General features: G+C 45.9%; 1 protein-coding gene across 1 annotated transcript in view; it reads left to right on the forward strand.

Moving 5' to 3' along the window:
- Window positions 1-5,032, forward strand: part of STAT4 (signal transducer and activator of transcription 4) — a 52,935-nt gene extending 47,903 nt beyond the window's left edge. The window contains exons 22-24 of the mRNA XM_054971141.1: window positions 492-558; window positions 2,393-2,501; window positions 3,862-5,032. Of these exons, the coding sequence (XP_054827116.1) occupies window positions 492-558; window positions 2,393-2,501; window positions 3,862-3,888 (203 nt within the window). The 3' untranslated portion in view covers window positions 3,889-5,032. The remainder of the gene's footprint in view (window positions 1-491; window positions 559-2,392; window positions 2,502-3,861) is intronic.
- The last annotated feature ends 8,279 nt before the right edge of the window (window positions 5,033-13,311 follow it).

Here is a 13,311-nt window from a genome sequence, read left to right on the forward strand (position 1 = left end):
AGCAATTTGAAAAGAACGACAAATCCTTCTAAAACGGTGTCGGCAGCTACAGGATGGACTCGTGGCTGCTGTCACTTGTCGTTTGGCCCTGAGATATAGTGCCATATGCAGGAACAAATTGGGAGGCCAGAAGAGCCCTGGAAAGGGCCCCGCTGCTGTCCCCCAACTTCACCTCACCCAGCCCGGCCCCATCTCAGCAATCGAGGTGGGGAAGGAGGATGTGTGGCTGTGGCTTGGCTTGCATCTTCCTCTTACAATACCGCACCCACTGGCTCACAGAGACCGAAGGCGGCTGCTTCTCCTGTTTGCTCGTTCATAGCGACGGCTGCTTCCTCTCACCTCACTCCCAGCGACCCCCGCCCCCAGGACTTTTCCCAGAGGCATCCTCGTCTGTCTGTATATCCCAGAGCGCAAGCAGAAAACCAGAACATGTGTTGAGCTAGAAGCAGAGATGCATTCCCTGAGGGGTTTTCTTTTTGCGTGTATTTTAGTGTTAAGACCGACAGAAGGAGGAGTCAAAGGTTACGTACCCTCTGTATTTATCCCGATCTCCAAAATGTAAGTCATTTCACTAATGGTTTTAGTGAATCGTTTTCCCAGACCTCTCTGCTTTATAGAAATCTTGCAGACCAGACCAGTCAGAGCATTGCCCTTATCTGAGAAGTTGAATTCAGTGACCTGCTTTTTGTCAACATCATTGCTACTGCTGGGGGGGGGTGTGTCAATGACGGAGCACATACTGAGCCCAAACTCTGCATCTGGTTCCTGTGCTGTGTGGAGGTCAGGCTCGGCTCCCTAGAATTTTATCTGCCTCTGGAACCTGGGGGGAGTCTTTTGTCCCTGGATCCAAATGCCCTTGTCTTGTGCTCTGTCGACTTTCCCTAGACTCCAATCACAATTACATCAATATCCAACAATAAGCAAGAAATACCTCTACAGTGTGATGGTTTCTGCCTTCTCGATACAGATTTGGGCTAGTTCCTTCCAATTGGGACTTGGTCTTTTCAGTACCAGCTTTACAATTCCAGGCATGGTATTTATATATTTACAGGATTTATATCCCACCTGATCAGGTGAACCTGATCTCATCAGATCTCGGAAGTTAAGCAGGGTCGGCCTTGGTTAGTAATTGGATGGGAGACCTCCAAGGAAGACCAGGGTTGCAGAGGCAGGCAATGGCAAACCACCTCTGTTAGTCTCTTGCCTGAAAACTCCACCAGGGGTCGCCAAAAGTCAGCTATGACTTGAGAGCACTCTCCACCCCCACGGCGGCTAGGAACCAAAAACAAAGCTGTATAAAAACACATCATAAAACAAGTTAAAATTAAAAACTACAATAAAGCTACAAACACAGAAGCAGCAACTGAAATGTAGGGCAGGGGGGGAAGGGATCATTGAGGGAACACCAAGCGAAACAGAAAAGTCATCACCCACTGGCAGAAGACGGTGATAGCGGGGCAAACAAATATCTCTGAGTGGGGAGTTCATAATCTTGGCACTGCGACTAAGAAGACCCCTTTCAGGTACCCACCTGACGTCAAGGGCACCTGAAGAAGGGCCTCAAATGATAACTGTAGTGGTTGGGTAGCTTTGTACGGGAGTAGGTGGCCCAGTATCTCCAAGAGTGGTTTTGTTCTATAAAATCCTAACCTGTTCAAATTTCTTGGTTGAATTGGCAGAGTCGGTCTCACTGTCGCTCTACAGTCCTCCTACGCCGAGGACTAGGCTGACTTCTCTTCAGCTCCATCCATAATTGGGGGAGGCTGTAGAAATTCCTGTGCAGGTAGCATTTGTTATCCTTAGGTGGATGTGGGCATTATCCCGTTTGGATTTAGGATAATACTGTTCTTCCGGATTGGAAATGGGTGCCCACGTTAACGAGAAACGCTTCTGGTGAACGTCACCGCCCTCCTCTTGGTCCATAGGAAGGTTCTGTCATTGATTTCAGAGCAAGAGGGTGTTATTAGTACGAACAAACTACTCAGCTGCAATCTTAGGTAAACTTAGTAGGAAGTAAGTACCATGATATCAGTGGTGGCGATGTGTGGGAATGGCATGGCAAAGCCATTATAGCCATTTGCAATACGCTGAATGTGGTGGCAGTGGAGAGTGCCGTCAAGTTCTAGCTGACTTATGACTACCCCTGCTGGGGTGTTCAAGGCAAGAGACTAACAAAGGTGGTTTGCCATTGCCTGCCTTGGCAACCCTCGTCTTCCATAGAGGTCTCCCATCCAATTACTAACCAAGGCCAACCCTGCTTAGCTTGCGAGATCTGACGAGATCAGGCTCACTCAGGCTATCCAGGGCAGGGCAATATGCCTGAATAGCAGATTATTTTCTTGCATGTGCTGCTTGCGAAAAAGGTTTTTAAAGATCTTTCCATTCCTTAAAGCCTAAGAGATTCTACAGATCCGCCGTCTCCATCTGACCTTCTCCCCATGTCTCCAAGTGTCTATGCTGTCTTGAAAGAACACCTAAGCCCCACAATCATGGAAACTGCTGTAAGTGGATAGGTTTTTTCACAGCGCACGTGAATGCCGATTTTGCGGGATTTTTGTGACCATTTTCAAGAAGTGCCGGAACTCCGTTCCACCATGTTCCAGCTGAAAAAAAGCCCTGCTTTACTTGGCTCCCATTTTTTCCCCTTTACTCTGGAGAAAATATAAACCTCATTTCCTGTAAAGGAAAGGAGAAACTGGGGGGCAGTTGCCGTGGGAATCCTCATGGACATTCTTCTGGTACCCAACACATGGAGGGAGATGGAGGGTAAGCCCAAACGGCAGAGCGAACCTCCATACACCCCCTCAGCCCTTTACAGGGTTTCCCCTTTTCTTTGGGAAAGGTCTTGCTATGGCTCAGCGGTAGAGCATCTGCTTTGCATGCAGAAAGTCCCAAATTTAATCCCCAGTATCTCCAGTTTAAAAGGATCAGGTAGGAAGTGATGCGAAAGGCCCTCCCCTTGAGGCCCTGGAGAGCTGCCGCCAGTTTGGGCAGACAATACTGACTGTGATGGACCTATGACATGATTCCATACGGCAGCTTCATGTGCATTTCCTTGCCGAAGGTTGCCGTGGTGTTATAGCGTGGCTCAGTACGGAAAACGTGGGAGATGCCAGCAAAATGGCCACTGTGTCTGCACTTTTGTCCAGGTGCAGTAGGAAAAGGGGGTTGGTGTCGAGGGGGACAGTGTGCATCAGTGGGCGGATTGGAAACAAACATGCCGATACGGCTTTTCCCACCGATTCCTGTGCTGCTGCTGCAGCAGGGGCACGTTTTCACGACCTCAAGGGTACAATCCTAGGTGCATTCTCACACAATAAAGTGATACAGACTTCTGGAAAGAGACATGCAAGATGCTTTGCCTTCAGGCAAGTACCAGTTTGAGATGGTCACAAGAGTTCTGCATAATGTCTAAGCACAGAGAAGTGAACGTGGATCCCCGAAAAAGTATCCAATTGACAATTTAGTGCTACTTCTGTTGCAGGACACATTCTTCAAACAGAGAGAGAGATTGCAGGGAGGAGGGAAGGCAGGTCTTAAGACAGATGTCTTGACCAAGAACTGGGCATCTGTTCTCTGGAGCTCTCCTTTTTCAACAATCCAGTGGCTAGCATCCTCATCTGCCTACTTCGTATCTAATTCTTGGGAGTTCAACGCCATAGTAACATTCTGTAATAAATTAGATCAGCCCTTGACTAGGCTAGGGAGGGGGAAAGATCAATTTTGGCTTTTGCTTTCAGTTTGCCCAGCATTTTGTGTATTTGACACTTTCATTATTTTCAGCAACCTTTCTTGCATTTAGGAGGGGGAAACCCACAATGGATTTCTGTGAATTGATGTGTTCTCATTTTTTTCTTCTAGCTGAGTTCTCCATGTTCAACTGACTGAAGTTTGGATTTTGAAGATTCTAAAAGTATGAGTGTGTATATAAATATATAGAGATCTATATTTTAAAGAGCATTCTTAAGAAAATCTTGTTTTCCTTGTAAATTCATATTCCCTGGAGACAAACACATAACTTTCTTCTTGGTTCCTTCCTAAAAAGTTCAAATCAGTATTTATAAACTAAGGAGATAACAAGAAATGTTAGGTCTTTGTAAATATAAGTAACAAGCAATAAAGGTGATGAACAATGCAATCCTAAACAGAGTTACTCTAGTCTAAGCCCACTAATTTCAATGGGCTTAGACTGGAGTAACTCTTCTTAGGATTGCGCTGGAAATGCATGCACTAGAGACAAATTAGTTGCAGCGGAACAGATAACCTTAAACCTTCACTCTCAGTAGCTTGATAATTTAATGGAGAATGTGAAGAATGATGATAGTAAAGTATTTCTTCTGAAGTCCACCAAGCTTTCAATGAGCCTAACAATACATCAACGAACATGTTGAACTTTTGCCATGTCTTTATTCTTTTGATATTTTAATACTTTTGCACCAGATCATCTAGTCCATTATGCAACTGCATTATGCATTCTGACTATAAACAAAACATGCATACATGATAATAAAACCATACGCTTTATATTTAAGAAAATAATTGGATCATCTAGAATGAACGGCTAAAGCAAGCTGAAATACAGAATGGCAGCTGCATTTTCTAGTTCCCCGGAACTTCACTGCTTAGAATTGGGGAACACTCCAGGAAAACGAGGGCAGTTTTGTAGCACTTTAAAAGCTGTTGTGTGGAATGTTTATTTTTGAAATAAAAGAAGTTTCAACCAATGGGTATGTTTTCATAGCCATAATTTTAGGCAATAATGAAATGTGTATTGTGTGTGTGTGTGTAGTAATCTTAAAATGCCAGAGTCTGGAGTACACAGCTGGCCTCTATGGAAAAATGACAGCAAAGAATTTGGGTGGAGGATTGGGGCCTCGGGATGTGGGATGTCCAGAGGAGCCTTCAGGCTCTCCATCTGTCTGCTATTCATTCTGCCTTCCCTCCAGGAGCTCTCAATTACGCTCTTCCATTTTGTTCCAGTGAAGCAGGTTAACCTGAAAACCAGAGATTGTCCCAAGATCACCAAGTGAGCATCCTGTCTGAGTAGTGGTTAGAGCCCAGGCTTCCAGGGTCTAAACTCATCATTACCCTCCCCCGCCCCCACATACCCTGGGCTTTCTAGATCAGGGGTCCCCAACATTGTGGCCATGGGCACCATGGTGCCCACCGACGCCTTCCTTGGCACCTGCCAAGTGTTTTCAGAAAGTGGGTAAGCCAGCTGGGGCTCTTGCCCAGCACAGCTTCTGAATGACCATTGGAGGTCTGATCGCGTGTGCAGATGAAAATAATGTTTTGGTAGCAATTGCCACCCCGTGTTGGTTTTAGTCTCTCTCACTCCTTCTTTCATAGAATGTTTCTAAATTACTCCTCTTTTCCCCTGTACTGGTGCTTCCCCTGTGTGTGTGTGTGTTGGCTCCACCTCCTGTGGGATCCTTCTTGTACTTGCGCCCACCAGCCTGTGTCAGAATTCCAAAGATGCCTGCAGGTTGAGGACCCTCAGTCTAGATGCTTGCAGCACAGTTGCAATTTGTCCCGAAAATGCAAAGTGCTTTGTGACATCTTCCTTTCCTTTCTGTTCTTTTCCTTTCATCTGATTAAAGCTTCTTGACTCAAAGTCTTGAGCAGTCAAAACTCACCTCCTAAAAAGCATCTTCTAGACACAGTATTAAACCAATGGAAAAATCTCGCAACAGCAAGGGTAAAATTTGGAGCTCTGTCAGATAAAAGGAGTAAAACTAAGTTATGAAAAGACAAAGATGAAAAATGATCTAGAGACTGGGTTAAGAATCTATTCCTAAAGCTAAGATAGAGAGGTAAGGTAAAGGTCCCTGTGCAAGCACCGAGTCATTACTGACCCATGGGGGGACATCGCATCACGATGTTTTCTTGCCAGACTTTTTACAGGGTGGTTTGCCATTGCCTCCCCCAGCACTTTACTCCCCCTGGTCCTTTTAACTGGAGATACCAGGGATTGAACTCAGGACCTTCTGTGTACAAAGCAGATGCTCTGCCACTGAGCCAAAGCCCCGTTTAACATCTGGCATGACCAAAGAATGACAAAAGTTCAGTCATCTTGCACAGTTTTGCTCCGATAGGATGTGGAATGAGAACAATACCACTCTCCTGAATTTGTCAAACATGCCACGTTTCTGCATTCTTCAGTTCCACGTAAGTAAGTAAAGTTCCTAAAACTATTCTAGCCCGTTGAATGCTTGCACACTTTGGGAATGGAGGTATTACTTAACATAATGTTTATCTGGCCGTTATGCACAGAGAGGCCCTGCCAAAATGACTCAGCGTTGTGTAACAAAAGAGCAGGAATTTGAATTTTCCACATCCAAACACATCTTGCTGTAACTGCGTCCTCTGTACATAAGCGTCCTCAAGTCGCAAGGGGCTTTGAGAGCAAGTCAGGAGGGGAGGTGGCTTGCCATTGCCTTTCTCTGTAGGCTCTTCCTCCGGGGTCCCCCAACCCCATCCAAGTACTGACCCTGCTTCCAAGATCTGAAGAGATCAATCTATACCCTGCTGCCTTCCCTCCCGTAGCAGCACGGTAGCTACAGCTAAATGTTATCTGCACGTATACATACATATGTATGTATACATACATACATACATACACACACACACACACAAACCAATAGCTACTGGAATCCATAATTGTTCATTTTCTTTAATTCTTTCTCTTTTTCTTTCTAAGGTCTAACACTTTTTAAAAAACAAAACAGTACCTTTGGTTGCATGAAATTACAACACAAAATATTTCCAAACATGCAAGAAAAAAGTTTTAAATGTAAGGGAAAAAAAATCTCTGCAACCTGGTTTGCGACAGAGCAGGAATTCAAACCCGGCTGTCCCAGAACCTCGTCTGACACCCTACTGATTTACCAGCTTGGTATAGCAGTCAGACTAGGATGTGGAAGACGCAGGTTTGAATTCTAACTCTGCCATGGAAGCATGCTGGGCGACCCTTTGGCCATCACTCACTCTTTCATCCTAGCCTACCTCCAAGGGTTGTTGTGAAGGTAGAACGGAGGGGTGGAGAGTAGACTGCTGTATGGTGCCTTGAGCTCACTGGAGGAACAGCAGGAACAAAGAAGTAGTTAGTAAACAAATTAGCGATGCTTCACGGATCTCAAGATTCTGGCCTGCTGAAACTGGTTTGACACACACACACACCCCTCACGCCCATCCAGAAGATGGAGAACAGGCCTGGCATTTGTCATGCCAGTATGAACAAACTGCAGCTCCTCTCTCGACTTTCTCTGGTTTTATGGCCAGATTCAGCAGCTGGCTTGGGAACAGGGTTGTCAAATCTATGGCTGAGCAAGATTCGAGTCCAGCAGCACATTAAGAGGCCAACTATGAACTTCCGAGAATCAAAGCCCCCTCCTGAAATCTCTCATCCTGGAAATCTGCAAGAGTCCAGCAGCACCTGCTTTCGTGAGCCACAGCTCACTTCTTCCGCTACAGCTAGAATCGGAGTCCATCTGTCCTTCTGTCTTGAAGAGGGGAGTGATTTCAGATGCTGAATGACAAAAGCCAGTGAATAACAACAACATTCAACAGCATGACAAAAGCCGGCGTCATTCACCAGTTTTTGTCATTCAGCCTCTGAAATAATTCCCCTCTCCAAGATATAAGGGCAGATGGACTCACACTCTAGTGGCATCCGAAGAAGTGAGCTGCGGCTCACGAAAGCTCACACCCTGCCACAGATTTTGTTAGTCTTACTGGTACAACGGGATTTGCGCTCTTTTTCTACTGCTACAGACCGACTAACACGGCTACCCATCTTGATCCTGGAAATCTAATTGGTCCCTCAGGTGCTGCTGGGCCCGAGTCTTTAGTCCCTCCTAAGAACGGCACCTCTGTCGTCTAGGGATCCGTTGCAATTCCGGGCGATCTCCCAGCCCCACCGGGAGGCTCGGAACCGTCCTTGGGGAAGAGCACAGCTGCGCTTTGCAGAGAGAGGCCGACATGAAGCGGGCTCTGTGCACCAAGCGGCACAATTAGGGGGGGGGAGGTGGGGGGGGGTGCCATGCAGGCCAGCTGAGCCCTCCCGCCCGCAGCCTCCCCTCCCTCCCGCCTGCCCCGGGCTAACTTTCGCTTTCGCCGCTCCAGCTGCTTTCCCGGAGCCCGGGCCGCTTCTCGGAAAGCACGTGGCCCCGCTGTTCCCGGCACCGGCCTCCCCTCCCTCCCTCGCTTGACGCGTTTCTTCCCCCGGGGTCAAAGCGGGGCAAGCGGCCAGATGTTCCCTTCCTCTGCCTGTCTGTTGTGCGGAGTGGATGCCCAGCGCCTTGGCCGGAGCGTCTAGTTTGCAATTCCGGCGGGCAGTTGGCAAAGATCCGGGCTGCCAGCCCCAGTTCTGCCCATGCTGGCAACTTGCCGAGTCCAGGCTGAGAAATTCTTGGAGCCTGGAAAGATTGGGGTTGGTCTAGAGGACGAACCTCAGCGCAATATAATGCCCAAGAATCCACCCTCCAACGCTGCTGCTTTCTCCAGGGGATCTGATCTCTGTTGTCTGGAGATCAGTTTTCATTCCGGGAGATCTCCAGCCCCCCCTGGAGACTGGCAACTTTACAAAGTAGCCCACCCCAGGAAACCACTTTCTGTAAAGTTTTTGGAGGGGGAATATACTTAATACTGGCAATTGCAGCTTTAGGGCAAGATTCGAGACCAGTTGCTCTAGAGAAACCAACTGGATTTCTAGATTTTCAAGGGTCAGAGTTCATACACTGGAAATCTAATGGATCTCTCAGGTGCAACTGGACTCAAATCTTGTTCTACTGCAGATCAATCACCGCCCAGAGCCCCTGGGGATGGGTGGTATATAAATTGAATAAATAAATAAAATAAATAAACAAAAAATCAATTGCAAGTTCAGAACAATGGACTCTTGAGGATTGAATCAGGACATACAATTTTTCTGGCACTACAGATGCTGACTTTCTGCAGTTCTCACCCCTGCTCTGTCAAGCTAATTACAACATGTATTACAGCTAGAAAATCTATTATAGTTGGAAATCTAATTGGTCTTTAAGGTGCTACTGGACCCAAATCTTGCTCAAATAGCTTCTTGACATTCTAATATGCAATACCCCTCCCACCCTCTGCCACCCCTCCCACCTACCTCTCCTACCTACCATTTCCCATTTTGTGTATCTCACAAAAAAGCTTTGACTCTCAAAAGCTCATACCCTGGAAATCTAGCTGGTCTTTAAAGTGCTACTGGATCCAAGTCTTGCTCTTCTACTGCAGCCTAACACTGCTATACACCTGAAACTATTTGCTTTATTGTATTGTTTAATGACCGTCCCAGCTGTATTGACTTCCTCTGTGTAATCCACCTTGTGTCTCAATGAGGAAGATGGACTATAAATAATGTAAATAAATAAGATAACTGTAATGCATGCGACAGGAGGGAAGACAGCATGGTATAGCCCGATCTCATCAGATCTCAGAAGCTAAGCAGGGTCAGTACTTGGATGGGAGACCACCAAGGAAGACAGGGAAAGGCACTGGCAAACCACTTCTGCTTCTTACTCGCCTTGGAAGTCCCTCGCTGGGGTTGCCATAAATCAGTTGTGACTTGATAGCACTTTACACACACAATGCACTCTACATGGGGCTACGTCTCAATACCGTGGGAACTTCAGCTGGTTCAACATGCAGTAGAGAGGCTTAGAGTTGCAAAATCTGGGTTGGGAAATTCCTATTTTTTAAATATATATATATTTATAAACTAGAAGAATCTGAAAAACCATGAAATACACACAGGAAACAAATCATAAAATTAATCCATAAAAAGGAGTAATCATAACAACACTTAGCAAATTGTTGAAGACCCCAAGAATCACAATAAACAAGCATCTAAAATTCATTGCATTGAGGGGATTACATCTTTAGCATTTAAAAAATCCAGACCTGGTTTCCATGTTTTATCATCCGCAAATAAAGGAACTACCATACCTAAGTCCCCAAAAATGGATTATGCATAATCCTACCCATCAGCTATTGCTCCCAGATCTTCTGATACCATTTTTTTTAAAGCAATGGTCCTGTGGGTTGGGAAATTCCTAGAGATTAGCCCCAGTGCAATCCTAAAAGGAGTTACTCCAGTCTAAGCCCATTGAAATCAACAGGTTTAGCTGGAGTAACTCTTTTTAGGATTGGAGGTGCAGCGGGTGGGGTCCTCAGTGGGGTATATTAGTAGTGGTTCCTCAGTATTTAAAACTTGATTTAGGGGTTCTTCCATGGAGAAAAGATTGGGAAATACTCCCCTATTGTATTGCTTGCTGAATGACCCAGCCATTGATCGTATTGACTTCTACCGTGTAATCAAGCTGGTGTCTCAAGGAGAAAGGCTGACTGTAAAAAATGTACTAAATAAATAGAAGATGGTGCCACTATCGGGTTGGTAATGGGATGACCCAGGAAACAAACTGGGGTGAGGGGCTCGCTATCTTGCTGCCTTTTCTGCTTTGCAGTGTTGTGTTGATAAAATGGAGGGGTCAGCCCTGCCGGTTACCCTAAACCCCTTGCATCGAGACGCGACAGAACAAAAGAACCTTTTCTCGAACCCCCTTTCCAAAAATGTTTGGGGAATTTCTTTTGGGCCCTGAGCATCCCACCCGAAGCAGAGTTTTAGGGCACTCATTCTTTCCAGTTTATTTTATAGAATTCAAAAGTTTGATCATGTTTCTGTGATGTTAGTGGGTCCTGCTTTTGGTTGCCAATCTCCAGGTGCAGCCTGGCAATCTCCAGGAACTACAACTGATGATCTCCAGACAACAGAGAGTAGTTCCCATGGATAAAATGGCTACTTTGGGTGTGGGGGGGGGGTTGACTTTATGATATTATACCTTACTGTAGTTTCTCCACTCCCCAAACTATGCCCTTCCCAGGCTCCAGCCCCAAATCTGCAGGAATTTCCCAGCTCAGAGTTGGCAACCCGAGAACTGAAGGTATTATTGCAACTGTTGTGCAGAGTATGTATTTTTCTAACAGCAGCAATGTTTGTATGCAATGTACTTGGTGCTTCTATATTGCAAATATACAGGGCTCATTTCGAGGGGGAACGCACAGGAACGCAGTTCTGGCAGTTCCCCAAAGAGGTCACATGTCAGGTGGCCCCGCCCACCTGACTCTCGGCCATTTTGGGCCCATTTCAGCCTGGATTGGGGCCAAAACGGCCCGGATCGGGCCTCTGACGGGTGGTGGATCACTCTCCCACTCAGCAGCGGCCCAATCCTGACCATTTTGGGCCCCTTTTCAGCCATTTTCAGCCCCCTTTTGCCATTTTGGGCCCAATTTCGGCCCTGAATGGCCAGGATTGGGTCCAAAGTGTAAATTAGCGTTGATTGGAACTGGAAAGTTTCTATCTGGAGAGTGTGACTAGGACTATTATGTGCATAGAGGAGGCCAGGATGAAGGGAAACCGAAACGAGCAACTCTAAGCTGGCGGGCTCGTTGCCACCTACCTGGAGATCCAGAGGGATCCTATCAGGCTCTTCTGACATTGCTGTGTTTGAACACTTACCTTATACTGACCATCCTGTTGGCATCACCACACATTTGGAGTGTGAGGACACGAGGAAGAATCATTCCAAGAACTGTCATTACTCCAGCAAATTTGTATAGGAAGTTATAGAATTATCATTGTCTCTTTGCAGCTATTATGGGACATATGTGTGTATTTATGTAATTGTATATGTACACATTGTAAATATTTGACTGATTGTATATCTTTTATTCACTTGGTGAGCAAGACACGAATAATAAGATTTTGAGTAAATAATTTATTGATTTATTGGGTTCCTAGGGCATCTTGCCCTTGGTGGTAATTGGATGTCAGGGGTGTGGCATATGCAAATAAATTATGCTAATGACACACTTCTGGTGATGTCAAGGGGTGTGGCATATGCTAATGAGTTATGCTAATGAGTTTCTCCGGCTCTTTTTCTACGAAATGACCCCTGCAAATATATTATTTTAACATGCTATATTAAGTCAGCATGTTGTAGTGGTTATAGCGTCTGACTAAGATTTGGGAAACTAAGGTTCAAATCCCTGCTCTGCTATAGAAGTTCAATGGGTGACCTTGGGCCAGCCACACACAGTCTTGTTTTGAGGATAGCATGGAGGAGGGAAAAGAGATATAGACTGCATATCCTCACACTTCTCTCTTCTTCCCACTTACCCACTTCAGCTATCTTTATTTACTTCATTTATAGCCCACCTTCTCCCCAATGGGGATCCAAAGCAGCTTACATCATTCTCCACTCGTCCATTTTATCCTCACAGCCACCCTGCGAGGTAAGTTAGGCTGAGAGTGTGTGGCTGGCTCAAGGTCACCCATGGCAGAGTGGGGATTCCAACCTGGGCCTCCCACATCCTTGTCTGGCACTCTAACCATTATATCACACTGCCTTTCAAAGTGTGGCTGCTGTTGAACAGCAGCAAGCAGTTGGGCCTGAGTGAGTCACGCAAGTTTACAGAAACCAAGGCTGCAAGATGGGCAATTCTGTTGCGGTTGCCTAGCAACAGCTACTGAAGGCATCTGTTTCTTAAACCTACAAGCATTCCTTTTTATCATTTTCGGGTTAATTTATAACTTTTTTTGGTTTAGATTTCACATTTTTTCTGCAAACCTAGAGTGGTTTTCAGGTTTGTAGAAAGATTTGTCTTGCATGTTGTATATTGCCCCATCTCCTGACTTAAGTATCCTCAGAGTTGGCAGAGTTGAGAATCTTTCTATATAAAAGGCAAGCCGTATTGGTGATGATGCACTTTTTATCACGGTGTGCCTGCACAGGAGCACCAGGGTAAAACCTGAGTCATCGCGAATACTGCCTTCAGAGGGCACCACCATGGTGGGAAGGCCTGGCGAGGCGGTCCATCCCTTTAGAGGGCACCACCGCTGTGGCAAGCCCAACATTCCTGTGCTCCATTTTCTAGGGCCCGTTTTTTAAAAAAACAGGCTCTGTTGCTAGTTAGATATATTTCTATGACAATGGTTTATCACAGTATTGTTTAATTTAGTACATTTTTCTCCTGCCTTTCCCTCAAGGAGCTCAGAGGACAGTATGTGATCCCCGCTCCTCCATTTTATCCTCACAACAACCTTGCGAGATAGGTTAAAGGGTGTGGGACTGGCCCAAAGTCACCCAACAAGCTTCCATGACAAAGTGAGAATTCAAACCTGGGCCCTCAAAGCCTCGTCCATTATCCACCTACCATGCTACACTGGTGTCATGAAAAATGATGTGACTGAAGAATGGTCTACAGGAATATCACAGAAAAGCAAAA

This window comes from Eublepharis macularius, chromosome 2, assembly GCF_028583425.1.
Source record: "Eublepharis macularius isolate TG4126 chromosome 2, MPM_Emac_v1.0, whole genome shotgun sequence".
Classification (NCBI taxonomy): domain Eukaryota; kingdom Metazoa; phylum Chordata; class Lepidosauria; order Squamata; family Eublepharidae; genus Eublepharis; species Eublepharis macularius.